Source organism: Candoia aspera, chromosome 4 (genome assembly GCF_035149785.1).
Source record: "Candoia aspera isolate rCanAsp1 chromosome 4, rCanAsp1.hap2, whole genome shotgun sequence".
NCBI classification, from domain to species: domain Eukaryota; kingdom Metazoa; phylum Chordata; class Lepidosauria; order Squamata; family Boidae; genus Candoia; species Candoia aspera.
In genome coordinates this window covers 91,089,612-91,103,734 of record NC_086156.1, presented here as the reverse complement: position 1 = coordinate 91,103,734, position 14,123 = coordinate 91,089,612, and the positions used below count along the sequence as shown (strand labels likewise).

General features: G+C 35.7%; 1 protein-coding gene and 1 pseudogene across 1 annotated transcript; both read left to right on the top strand.

The window, feature by feature from the left end:
• The first annotated feature begins 4,315 nt into the window (after positions 1-4,315).
• On the top strand, positions 4,316-5,233 carry LOC134497321 (olfactory receptor 14A16-like). The gene has a single exon (XM_063302987.1). It carries the CDS (start codon positions 4,316-4,318, stop codon positions 5,231-5,233), a length of 918 nt encoding a protein of 305 aa, XP_063159057.1.
• Positions 5,234-12,574: 7,341 nt separating this feature from the next.
• On the top strand, positions 12,575-13,564 carry LOC134496586 (olfactory receptor 14L1-like; annotated as a pseudogene).
• Positions 13,565-14,123: the final 559 nt, after the last annotated feature.

The following is a 14,123-nucleotide window of genomic DNA, read 5'->3' as shown; positions in this document are numbered from 1 at the left end:
AACAACCACTCTGATAATAAGACTTAAAGGAAAGATACAAAATTAGAACTAAGTGATACTAAATATTGGACTGAATGAATCCTTATATATTTCAAACACAAATGTATGAAGAAACATGAAACTGTATATATTAAGAGAAAGGATTGGTGAAATGAATTTGAAAGTAATCTAAATTAGGGTTTTTGGTTTTTTTAAAGCTGAATGCTGCAATTTCTATTTACAGTTTCCATATGAGAAATATTTACAAAATTGTATGATTACTTTTGTGGACTTCCTAATAAATCAGAAATGCTTTGCTGGACAAATAAGAAAGTTATTAAAAATTATCTGCTCACCATTACTTTTTATTAGTGTTTTGATATTTGACAATTTAGTATTATTTATTAATATCTGTAGACTGCTTTGATGTCTAAGCAGTTTCCACATTATGGTAAATATATTAATTAAACCAATAATTATTGCTCAATATGTGAGTTATTAGTAATAATGTGTTGAATATGTAGAGAAATATGTTTCTGAATTGGAATTTTTCCCGGGTTGAAGTTTTAATCAAATAAACCTGCAGAGATTCATAGAAACTAACTGGAGTGGCTTAATTTGTCATGCAACTTATTTTGTTTTGTGTGATACAGCCTCATACCATGCTTCCTTACAAGTGTGATGCATGAATGATAATTTGTCTACCCTTATAGTATCCAAGCATCATATTCCTTAGGAAACATGGTTGGAGTCAGCTTCCTTATATCACAGGTTTTGTTTTGTTTTGTTTTTTGCTGTTCAACCATGTCTGAACCTTGTCAACTGCCTGGACTAGTTCTAGCTGTTTTCTTGACAAGATTTCAGAAGTGGTTTACATTTCCTCCTTCCTAGGGCTGAGAGAGTGACTTGCCCAAAGTCACACAGCTGAATTCCATGCCTAAGCCAGGACTAGAACTCACAGGTTTCAGGGTACTAGGCCGGCACCTTAACCACTGCACCAAACTCACTCCCTGACAATCCACATCATGTTGACTTTATTCCATTATTCCATGCATGATTAATCCATTAATCTATACCATGAGAAACAATGACATTAAAGTTGCTCTTTCAAGACTTCTTGGTTTGAGGTCATTTCTTTTTTTTTTCTTTTTATCTATCTTTTTGCTATTTCAACAGAAAAAAGAAAAGCAGGAATAATAGATACTGCAGCCATTCCTTGTGGAGCATAGCCATTTCAAATGCATTAAGCTATCAGGATAGACTACCAAGGAATCATCCCACCCTAGGGCCTGCTTGTAAAGCCCAGTTTTCATAGCTTTATGAAAACCCAGAAAGTTCCGACTTTTCAAAGAGGAGGGACACTGTTCCACAGTGCAGGCAGAACTACAAAGTAGGCATGCCTGCTAGATCCCACAGAATAACAAGGGTTTAGAGTTGGGTTTTAGAGTGTTCCAACTTTTCTTACTGCTTGGGCAGAAATAACAGGAGAAAGGTAGTCCTAACAGTAACCAGGTCTAAAGGCATGTCAGGCAATATGTGTGGAAACCAACACCTTGAACTGCACCCAGAATCCAGGGGTAACTAGTACAGGTCATGTGAACAGGCATATTACATGGGCAAAGCAAGAAACCCCCCTAATTGCTGGTATGGCCACATTTTGGACCAATGGTAGCTTCCATGTGGTCTTCAAAGATAAGCCTGCGTAAAATATATTGCAATAGTCTAAACATAAAGTGACTAGGATATGAATGGCTGTGAAAAGGGCTTCCTGATCCAAGAAAAGATTAATTGGTACATAAGGTAGATTTGTGCAAAGATCTTCCTGGCCATAGCTGAGTAGGAGCTCAGGAGAATAACAAATAACAGTGCATGCTACTGGGAGAAGTACAGCCCTGTTGAGAACTAATCATGGTAAATCCTTGTGATCAGGAGGTCCTTGAAAGTAGGGCCACTCAGTCTTGCAAGAGGTGAGCCTCAGCCTGTTTCTCCCGATCCCAAAACTTACAGCCTCCAGTTACTGGGAGCTTGCTAACCCAAGGTTGAGATATAGGGCTAGGTTTAATTTACATAATCTATATACTAATCATACTTGAATCAGTTTCAACAGATTACTTCACCCAGCTGCCTCATAGAAATGCTAAATAGGAGTAGTAGTGTGCCAAGGTTCATATAGTAGGGACCTCAGACTTCTCTATTCTACCAACACAGACCTCTCTATCTTACCAACACAGATTGTAACAGGCCCCACAAGAACTACGACAACCATCACACTAAAGTGCCACTCACTCAAGAAATATACTATGATTATTGGATCAAATGCCTCTGGGAGACCCTGCTGGACCCTATGTTATACATCCCCTACCCTGGTTCCTGGAGCGGTCATTCACAAATGTGATCAGTGTCATCCCAGTTCTGTACATGGACCTAAAGCCTGATTGAAAAGGGTCCTGATAATGTGCTTACCCAAAGAGGGCAAAACTTTAAGCCTAATCTTCACCCTCACTACTACCTTCTCAAAACCTTCTACAAAAAGGGGAGGTTGGAGACAGGTAAAAAATATTCAACGCTGCTGGGCCTAGCAATGCTTCTGAAAAAGGGGTATACCACCACCATTTTCTAGGCAACTCGGACAGTCCCGTCAACCAAGGATGAATTAGTTACTGCTTGTCACAAGCTACAGTATTTATCACTTCCAAGGAAGCCTTCAGGAGCAAGGATTTAACATACTGGTGGTAGAACTAAATGCTTTGAGATCCACGTCTTATATATTGACAGGCTCAAACTCTTCCCATATGATAAGCAAAGGATCTGCCCAGCTGAAGTTAAAATTTGAATGAATCCAAGAGATTTGATCTATTAGCTTCCTGGAATAATCTTCACAGGATTTTTCTTCTGGCCAAGGAGAAAACTGGCTTTAGACCCAACCAGTTAACTTTTGGTCATGTGTTATACTGGTCCATTTGGCTGATAAACATTCCATTCAGGTACAAGAAACCCTTTATATTGTAGTCAGGTCAATATTGTGGGAGAGACTATGGACTAAATAGGCAGAAAAACAACGAGAGTTCACTATTCTCTACATGCTGCATGAAAACAGAAACATGCAGATATACCACTCTGATCATCCAAAAAATCATCAGAGATGAGACAATGAGTGACATATTTTTTGCCAGCCTGCATAAATCTATGTTGTCTTGTATCTAAGCACAGCTTACCTACCATCACTTAAAAGTTTGATGTGAAGCTACATTTCCAGTTCTTCTGATCAACTGTGTTTGACTCTTGAGAGCACTAATCTCTAAAGAGACATTAATAAATCCCCCTCTTTTTCCAGTGATATATTGCATGCTGCTGTGCCTGGCTCAGAAATAGGAGATGGAATTACAGTTCTAATATGTTTGTGCACATTTTAGACTGAAGATTTTAGATCAATACACAGAAATAAAGTAGTAAGTATTTTTAAACTGTCTCATCAGTTTTCTAATATGCCATTTCATTCACAATTTATTTTTCTTTACTCCTTCTCATGTCTTTTGTAAGAAAGATTGTTATGGGGTATCCTAGTAGTTACAAACATAAGCCCTAGACTCATCAGAAATATTAGAGGAGTAACAATCCTTCCCTCTCAGTCTTTTCCCAAATGTTATATAGTTTTATCAACACTGACTTATTGCACAGAGTTGTAAGGACTCTATTATAATCTCCACATTTGGAAGATGTAATAATTTTTTATGATGATGAGCATAATTAAAACACACACGCACACAAACAAATTGAGTATATTTTATCATTGTCATAACCATCAACAACCATTACTGTTGCTATTGTTGTAATGATACTCATCATCATCATCATCATTTTCTAATTTTGTTGTTGTTCACCATTCTGTCACAATTGTTAATGGGATGCAGTGGCATAAATCCAAATACAAAATCAGAAAGGATGGATTGGAAATGATGTTCCCATAAAATGTTTATTATAGCTGCAATTCTTTGGTTTCTGCAATATATAAGTCAAAGACAGAACTCCCAATTCAGAGAGAAAACAGACACTGGATTACAGTCTTGCAATTCTTAAAAGCTCCACTGGCTCCTTCAGGGATCAGTAAGTGCCAGGATAAGTAAATTCTAATAGAGGGCATGAATGAGGATGAGGAACATTTATTTTATCTTTGAACTATGAGTGTTCAGATAATTTTCTAGTGCATGTGAAAAAGGTTCAAATATCTAAATAAGTTAAGATGAAAAAAGCTTTTCTATTTCTTCCTGTTTTTTTTTTCTTCTTCTTTTTACTCTTCAGAGACTATACTATAATTTCAAACTGAGTAATGAAAGACATGTCCAACCAAACTTCTATGACAGAATTTCTGCTGTTGGAGTTCTCGGATGTCCGTGAAATGCAGATTTCACAATTTGTTGTATTTCTGTTTTTCTACTTAGCTGCCATTTCAGGAAACTTCATCATTATTTCTGTAGTCATTCTTGATCACCGACTTCATACCCCCATGTACTTTTTCCTCATGAACTTAGCCATTACTGATCTTGGATCTGTTTCTGTCACCATACCCAAATCCATGTCAAATTCCCTCAGGAACACCAGGTTGATTTCATACGTTGGTTGTGTCTTTCAAGTTTCTCTCTTCCTCCTCTTTGCATCTTCAGATTATGCTCTTCTCACGGTCATGGCTCATGACCGATACATTGCCATCTGTAATCCCCTCAGATATGAGGTAATTATGAACAAAGCATCCTGCATCCAGATGGCAGGAAGTGCATGGCTCAGTGGACTTCTTCATGCCATCTTGCACACTGGCACAACCTTTGCCATGACTTTCTGTTCCAATGTAGTTGACCAGTTTTTCTGTGAGCTTCCACAGCTGCTAAAAATTTCATGCTCTAATTTATATCAAGTTGAACATGTATTTCTTATTTTAAGCTTTACCATAGAATTTGGCTGCTTTCTGTTTGTAGTTGTGACTTATGTGCAGATCTTCATAACAGTGTTTCGAATGCCCTCATCCAAAGGAAGACAAAAGGCTTTTTCCACATGCATTCCTCATCTCATTGTTTTCTCAATGTTCCTGTTCACTGGGATGCTTGTGTACTTGAGACCAATACCTCATGTCTCCTCACAAACCAATATGGTGTTTGCTGTCATATACTCAGTGGTTCCACCCATGATGAACCCAGTGATCTACAGCATGAGGAATAAGGACATAAAGGTTGCTGTATCCAAGCTTTTAGGTTTGAAATAAGTTTATAAAACTGGTTTGTTCTGCTTCTTTAAATCGATCTTTCAATGTTTAGCAAAGACCCTTTATCTAGTTAGATATTGTTCTGCATTTCGTCAGCAAGCATATTAAGTGCTGCATTTCCCTGTTGCTTTCCACAAATTTAGCAGGGCAGCTGCTGAAATGGAAGTTTTTCCTAACTGTCTGATCTCCCTCCCCAATGAGGCACCCTTCATTTATTTACTTACTTTACAATTTTGCATGCCACTCCTTAAAATTGAATTGCAGCACCCTAACAATTCAATGTAACATGTTGGAAAATAAAACAGTCACAATAAAACTGGTAGGAGCAGAACAATAGACAAATCAGCTAAAAATTATCCTCCATGTGTGGTGACAAGGTATTATAATAATAATAATTATTATTATTATTATTAATATTATTATTATTATTCCCATCTTTTTTAACTCAATTTGGCAAACTTACTTAATACTCTTACCTCCTATTTCCACAGCAGCAACAGCCCTGTGCAGTGATTTTCTCTTCCAATTGAAATTGTCCCACTACACTTTCATTTTCTATCCAGCATCAGCTTTTGGGGTTTTAGAAAGACCAACCACACATATGCTAAATGTATTAAAAAATTCCTGTATAGTTTGTATATCGTCCTTCCAAACCTCTTAATTTCCTAAAGGAATAGAAATTAATTGAAGGGAAAAGGGTATGGAAATTGTTCCATATTGACACTGATAAATTGGTATTCCGCTGCAAAATGCATTTTGAATGAAATACACTGAATTTAATCCAGATTAGCCATCACAAAATGGCAATCTTTGCATCTATTGCTATACGTACGTGTGATGATATTTTGTGACTGGGAGACAGTTCAATTATTCATTAATTATAAATACTTCTACTAATCCTCAAAGTTTTGAAATCCATGCTTAAAAGGATAGGGATCAAATTTTCTGAATTTTTTCCCCCAAAATCACCATGAATCATCACTATTATTCATCAAGTGGTCCTTTTATTCTTTAAATATTGAGAACATTAATATAAAATTTTATCAACATGTGTATCAATGTCTATCAAATTAAATTGTAGCTGTAATGTAATTGGAGTTCCATTACATATTAAAGTAAGCTAATTTAAATACTGTTTGTTGTCCCTACTTTATTTTCTATGAATTGTAGCCTCATATTCATCTGTTTCATTAATATATAAACATTTCAATAATGCCTTGTGAATGAACAGAATTTGAAGATGTTTTTTTGGTGGCACCAGATAGACTCTGTTCTCAATACTTCTTATGTTGACCAAGCAACAAACAAGACCTTTTGCTATTGTTTCCCCTCCAGAGGCCCCCTCCCCATTTCTGTACAAACATTCTTTACTTGCTCAGCTGAACATTTCCCTGTCTTGAGTGAATGAAATCCAGTGACATTAAAGTCTAAGGATCAGCTCAGTTTTCGAGGGTTACCTTATCTTCATTAATCTATGTTCAGGTTATTTCTTTTTATGTCCTAAATTTCATTTTTAATATGTCCTTAAAACCTTATTGTAAATATTCAGTATGAACTTTTTCTTCAAAAGCATTTTCATTCCCATTCCCTTTCTAAGCCAAAGTCACTATCTAGATTGACTTGAGTCATTTATTCAATTTAAAGGATTAAAAATCTTTGACTTTTCCAAAGTGACTCTAGTATCTCCATCACTCCAAACTGAAGGGACTTGATTGAATTTGGATGCTTTCCTCTGAATCAATTTGACTCTCATTAACTCAACAATTAAACCAAAACATTTGAATATGGTCTGACTTTATGCATGAGTACCAAAGAAATACCTTAAATTCTAAAATGCATTTTAAATATCTCCAAGTCCAAGATACAAAATAACGCCTTAAGGCCTGAGACTTACCACACTGAAAATAGACTAAGTAAGATAATTGACAGATAAAGATGCAGTGTGTTACTCTGAATGTTGGATGATCAAGATTTAATGTAATGGTCAGTGAAGGTTGATCAGTTGATCAGTTATTGTTCAAGACACACCAAACTGTCCTTAATAGGAAATAGATCAACTGTTCCTTTTTCCATTAAGGGTAGCACAATTAAGAATGGATAATGACACAACTAAGTTTCTACTCCTGAATTTATTTACTTACTTTACAATTTTGCATGCCAATCCTTAAAATTGAATTGCAGAACCCTGACAATTCAATATAAAATGTTGGAGAATAAAACAGTCACAATAAAACTGGTAGAAGCAGAACAAAAAACAAATCAGCTGAAAATTCTCCTCCAAGTGTGGTGACAAGGTCTAATTTATTATCATTATCATTACCATTCCCACCTTTTTTAACTCAAGGTGGCAAACTTACTTAATACTCTTGCCTCCTATTTCCACCACCACAACAGCCCTTTGCGGTGATTTTCTGTTCCAACTGAAGTTGTTCCACTACACTTTCATTTTCTATCCAGCATCAGCTTTTGGGGTTTTAGAAAGACCAACTACAGATATGCTAAAGGTATAAATAATGTCCTGTATAGTTTGTATATCTTCCAGTCAAACATCTTAATTACCGAGAAATAGGGATATTTTAAAGGAATAGAAATTAATTCAAGGGAAAAGGGTAGGGAAATATTTACATATTGACATGTTGGTTTTCTGCTGTAAAATGATATATTAAATGAAATACACTGAATTTAATCCAAATTAACCATCACAATCTTGCAATATTTGCATATATTGCTATACCTACATGTGGTGATCTTTTGTGACTGGGAGACAATACAATTATGCATTCATTATAAATACCTTTTTGAAATGTGTTTGAAATCCATGCTTAAAAAGATAGGGATGAAATTTCTGCAAAAAAAATTATTTTCAAAATCACCATGAATCATCACTATTATTTATCACTATTATTATTCATTTCTCCTTATCATCCAAACTTTTTTCTAGTAGCATAGACTTGAGAGGAAACCAATGTCCAGATCAACTGAGTTCTCTGCATGCATTTCAGTGAAAGCATGACAAGAAGATCACATTGGTTAAAGACATTCTGTCTGTCTCCTGTCTCCTTTCTAATTCTATTCACATTTTTAAAAAGAAATACAGAAATATCAATGTACAAAAAGTGAATTTAAAAAGGCAATAATATGAATACATTCCAACAGTTTAATAACTTATAAAGATATGATACCCAAACAGAAAATATTAAAAGTAAAAAAATGACAAAACACGGATGCAAATAACTCCTCAAGAATTAACTACCAAGTTGATGTAAGTCACCTAAATATATGAAATAGTCTATTAATGATATAACAAATTACAACTATTTTCTCTACTTTTTAAAATTATGATGTCTATGCATATGTTGATTGATCACTTTTTATGTATTTTACTGAAAAAGTAAAAGAAAATCTGTCATAAGGAGTAGTATTAGGTGAAGTGCACTTTCATCCACTTATTGCTTTTACACTGCAAGCTTATTTTATTGAGGTTCCTGCACTCCTCTCCTTAAAGATATTTAGGACTAAAGATCACATCTCTTGTGTGTGTGACTTTTCAACTTCAGAGGTAATGGTCAAGACATGAGCTGTAACAGTTCTACACTAAAATAAAAAAAAATGATAAACAGAATTAAAATGTGATTGAATGAAACCTATCATCCTGGCATGTGAAGAAATTTGTTAAAATGTATATATATGGACAAAATTGTGGATTACTGTTTATTAAATTATGCAAATGTGTCTTTTTTGTTTGTTTTTAAGGCAGCTGTATTGCGAAATCTATATAATGCAAGATGTATATTAGATATATACAGGAAAAATAAATATTGATATTTGTGTGGATTGTTTTCCATACAAGCCCACTGTTTCTTGGACTCATAATCACATAACTTTGACTGGGCATATAAGAACTGAGATGAAATGTAGAATTTACCATCTCAAATTCCACTTCAGAGTATGTGATGTTAAAAATTGCCAAAGTTTCCAGGACGAGTTAGAAAGAATATGAGTAATAAGAGACAGCTAACGATATGGTCGTCTTATTTCCCAATCATTGCTAAATTCTTCACAGTGCCCAATAATTATTGAGTTTTGTAGGATGGTGCCACACTTGAAAACTGGGAGGGCACATGTCTGAGAGGGGAACCCTTCCTCAGTGCCCAACCAAGATTCGGTGATGCAGGCCATGTTGGCTCTCTCGACCATGATCAGATCATGGATGAAGGGGACTTTTAAAGCTGACTAGACTAGCATAGGCAGCGTCAGCCAGAGTCTAGAGCCATTGTAGCTTTGGAAACCAGATCTCAGGGCTGAACACAGGGGGCTAAAACAAGAAATTGATCAAAGAGAGTGAGGGCGCCATCCCCTAAAGTGCCCTTCCCCCTGTCTCCCACCATACCTACTCATATATACTCTTCACCCTGAAAAGAGGTGAAGACCTGGCTCTGCCATCTCGCTTGGGGTATGAGGAGGAGTAATCAATCTCAGATTTGGTTAGCACCCTGAAGAGACTCCCATGAATGAAATGAATCCAACTTAAGAACTTTTAACATCTCCATCTTGGATTATATATATATATTTATATTTAAGCATTTTTTATTTTTTTATTTTAGATACATGCATCTATTGCCTCTGCATGAGGCAGCTTGGCAACAGGAATGCGATAAGAATATTTTAACCCCTTCAGAAATCATATAGCCTGCAATCCAAGGGGGAAATAGGGACTTTGTTCCACTTCTTCTCCTACTAATCCCTGCTTTGATAGGAAAGAATAACGAGAGGCTGCCATAATATTTTTTCACGTAGTGAGCTCTGTGTTTCTACATTGCATCTCCACCCCAATTCACAAGGCTCTTTCATATTTTCATGGGATCTTCCTGTCTTCATTTCTACATATGCCTGGAAGACATTGTTGGCCTTAACATTTATCACGGGGTTCCTAAAATATAATTTTATGCAACCACAAAATCCAAATTTTCCTATTGTATTTGCAGAATAAGTAGGTCTAAAAGTATTCTAAGAAGTATATCAGAAAGCAAATGTTTGTCATACTATTGAATTGAGGGATATTTAATGGTTTACAAGGATCATCATCATCATCATCATCATCGTCATCATCATCTCTTATATTGTTATAATGATGATGCCACTGAATGCTCATTGTCAACTTGTGCTACTCTCACTCCCCCAAAAAATGGTTAGTGCAGCTCCAAATAAGCAAGAGTTTACAAATCCCCAAAATACAAGGTCACTCAGAAATCTGACAAATATGGGTACGTGTGTTCCTTACAGTTCTCTGTATGTACAATCACTATGGAATATAGTTGTCCTCTGCCATATTTAAAATATAGTTATCCTCCGTCCACCTTAGGCTTTTAGTTGCTGATGGGTACATTATTCTGCACAAAGAGCAACACCACCCTCCAGATTTTAAAACACCAATAATGATGTTGAACATTCCAGCACTGTATTCAAGTCAGGCATCTTCAAATTTCTAAGAAAACACAATACCATGGAAAGATTTGAGATCCTCATTAGGTTAAAAAGAACAGCCAAATTTAGTGCCCCACAAAATAGATTCTCTCCTACTACTGAATATCCAGATATATAACATCAGCCTTTTTTTCTCTAAAGAACTCTTCATCTAAAATAACGTGGTCCTAGGGAGGAAGGAAAAAACTTCCAATTCACAGTGGCTGTTCTCTGCTGCCAGGGGAGCAATGTTCGGGCAATGTTCTTTCGGAAGAGATGAAAAGAAATAGCACTAAAACGTATTAATACATTAAGATGATCTACAACCAAACATAAAACAAAGGGATCTCCCCAAAGGTAATTCCCAGGTACTTAAGAAGAGATTGCTGCTTGATTTAGATCAAAATTACACTAACTGGGGTAAATGTAATTCTGTGAAGTTAAAGGCTGAGGTTATTCTCTATCATTTAGGGAGATTTAGCATTTCCTCTTTTAAAATAATTACAGGACATTTTCCTATTGCTTCTTAAATATGCACTCCATGGCCATTTAAGTATGCAGAACAAATATTTATCTTGGAGATTCTCTCCAAATGCAAATTCATTTAAACTGAGAATCATATTAGCTATCCAGTTTGATTTACTAGTGCAATTTGACTTGTTAAACAGAAGTTGTAATTCCAAATCCTTCTGCTTGTATACACCTTCGATATCTGAAAAGGTTCAAAGTGACTTGTTCTGACTAGATTTGCATGGTTTAGTTTGATTGTTCTGTAGGCAATGCAATCAATAATTGAATCATGTTAGAAATATTCATTTGAGTCTATCAAATACTTTTAATTTTATAAAGCTCAAATGAGCTCAGATTTGTGTATCATAAAGTAAGAATGAGAAGAGCTGAACATCAAAACATTTATTTTTAGGAGAAAGCAATATCTTTTCCCAAAGCTCCCACACCCACCTTCACTTATTGTTCAGACTTTCTTCACTGCTTCAGGTTAAAGGCTGAGGTTTGGCTGAGATTTGTTCTAAAAGGCCTTCATGTAATTCAAGTTTGTTCCTTTAATTCCTTCAAATATGGCATCATTTTTACTTTTCATATATCCTTAAAACTGGCTGTGCCAATATTCAATATTCATTTGATAGTGGCTTCAAATCTCCAAGGGTCACCACACTGAACTTTAAGCAAATAGAAGGATATAATGCTGTTCAGATTGTTTTACATAATTTTCTAGAACTCAGTTTTAACTTAATCTTTGCTAAAGGTTCATCTATCAATTTATAAATCCCTCCAAACTGTACTGAATAGGAAATATTTTAGCAATTATCCTTTTTCTTCTAGGTGTGTCATGCAAAAACCAAGTATTGCCATCCACACTTCCCAGAATGATTGAATGTGACTAATGAATACGATGTTTCTAAAACTATTAAAGAAAAGAAAGTTTCTTAGCAGAGATTTTAATTCCAATTTGGGTGAATTTACAAAATTCACTGTGCCAGTTCAAGATAAAGAAACTTCTGGAAATAAAAGAGAAAGACAGAGGGGGAGAGAGAGAGATAGCAACATTAATTATATCATATTGACAAGGTTGAATATACTTGGACACAAATTTAACTTCCTGCAGCTTTTATCTAACTTGAAGGGGGAAAAAATCTGTTTGTTTTAAGCTCCAACTAATGAAAACTTAGAAACTGCTATTAAGCAAACAGAAGGATGTAGTTCTGTTGCTCAGATTGTTTTCCATAAATTTGGGGAATTCAGTTTTAATGTAATCTTTACTAAAGGTTCATCCATCACTGTATAAATCACTCCAAACAGTACTGAAAATGAAATATTTTAACAATTCTCCTTTTTCTTCTAGGGGTGTCATTATTAACAATGAATCATGAAACATCTGACTTTCTTCTGTTGGAATTCTCAAAGACTTGGGAGTTGCAGATTACGCATGCAGCTTTATTACTGATAATGTATTTAATGACAGTAACAGGGAACCTTCTCAACATCTCTGCTATTATTTTTGACCATCTTCACACCCCCATGTACTTCCTCCTGATGAACTTAGCAATGCAAGATATTGGTTGTGTTTCAGTCATTCTCACCAAAGCTGTTATTAATTCTCTTATGAATATAAGGACGATTTCTTATTCTGGATGAACTTAGCAATGCAACCATTATCCCCAAAGCTGTTATTAATTCTCTTACCAATATCAGATATATTTCTTATTCTGGATGTATTGCTCAAGTCCTGTTGTTTGTCTCTTTCCTGGGTTCTGATATTCCCCTCCTTACTGTAATGGCCTATGATCGGTATGTTGCCATTTGTAATCCTCTACAGTATGAAATGATAATGAACGGGAAGGCTTGCATGAAAATGATGGGTAGTGTATGGATTGTCAGCCTTCTCAATGCTTCATTACACACTATTGTCACTTTTCATACTCCCTTCTGCTCCAATATTATTAACCAGTTCTTCTGTGAAATCCAATATCTACTTAAGATTGCCTGTTCTGGTTTATATATAACTGAAATTGGAGTTCTGATCTTCAATACTATTTTAGGGTTTGGTTGCTTTGCTTTTGTCATTGTCACTTATATGCACGTCTTCTCTGCTGTGCTGAGAATCCCTTCGGTTTCTCTACTTGCCTACCACACCTCATTTTCTTCTCCCTATTCATGTTTACTGGTTGCTTTGCTTACCTAAAGCCCATATCTGATGGTCCACCACACCTTGACTTCATAATAACAATATTATATTCCATTCTTCCACCTATGTTGAATCCATTAATCTACAGCATGAGAAACAAAGACATCAAAACTTCTCTTTCAAGAATTTTTAGTCAGAGTTCATTTTGTTTTAAAGATGTATGAATTGTGTAGCAGCCTAGTTTTGCATTTGAACAGGGAAGAGGAAAACAGACATATGATGCAGATTTTATTTAACCATCCCCCATTAGCATGAACCGTACCTGTCATGAGTAAGGATGGCGAGCAGGGGGCTCCCACCCAGACTGTTAAGCGCATGTGTAGCACTGAGGAACTGTTCAGCCATTCAAAGAGACACAGATCGGGACCGCCTTAACCTTTGGGGATTATATGGCTGGGTTTTCCCACGCTTCCTCAGTTTGTTAGGATTCTTGTTAAGTACTAGTAATAAATATTAGAGACCAAGTCATTGTCTCAGTGTGTTTCCTGGTAGTCAGGACAGTACCTTAGGTTAAAAGGTTTATTTTATTCATTGATGAGATTGATTTCATCTCTGCTAAGACTGAGGGTGCTCTGGTTCATTGAGCCAACACTGTCTCCTGGTGAGTATGGTACAAGTCCCCACAGTTTTCTTGGCAACATGTTCAGAGGTGCCTTGTTGATACCTTCTTTCATTACCCCAACTGACATGGGAAGTATCATGTAAGTCATGTAATTCTAGGTA

Excerpts from the sequence above, each read along its gene's own strand:
- LOC134497321 (XM_063302987.1), top strand. The coding sequence starts at position 4,316 with ATGTCCAACCAAACTTCTATGACAGAATTTCTGCTGTTGGAGTTCTCG.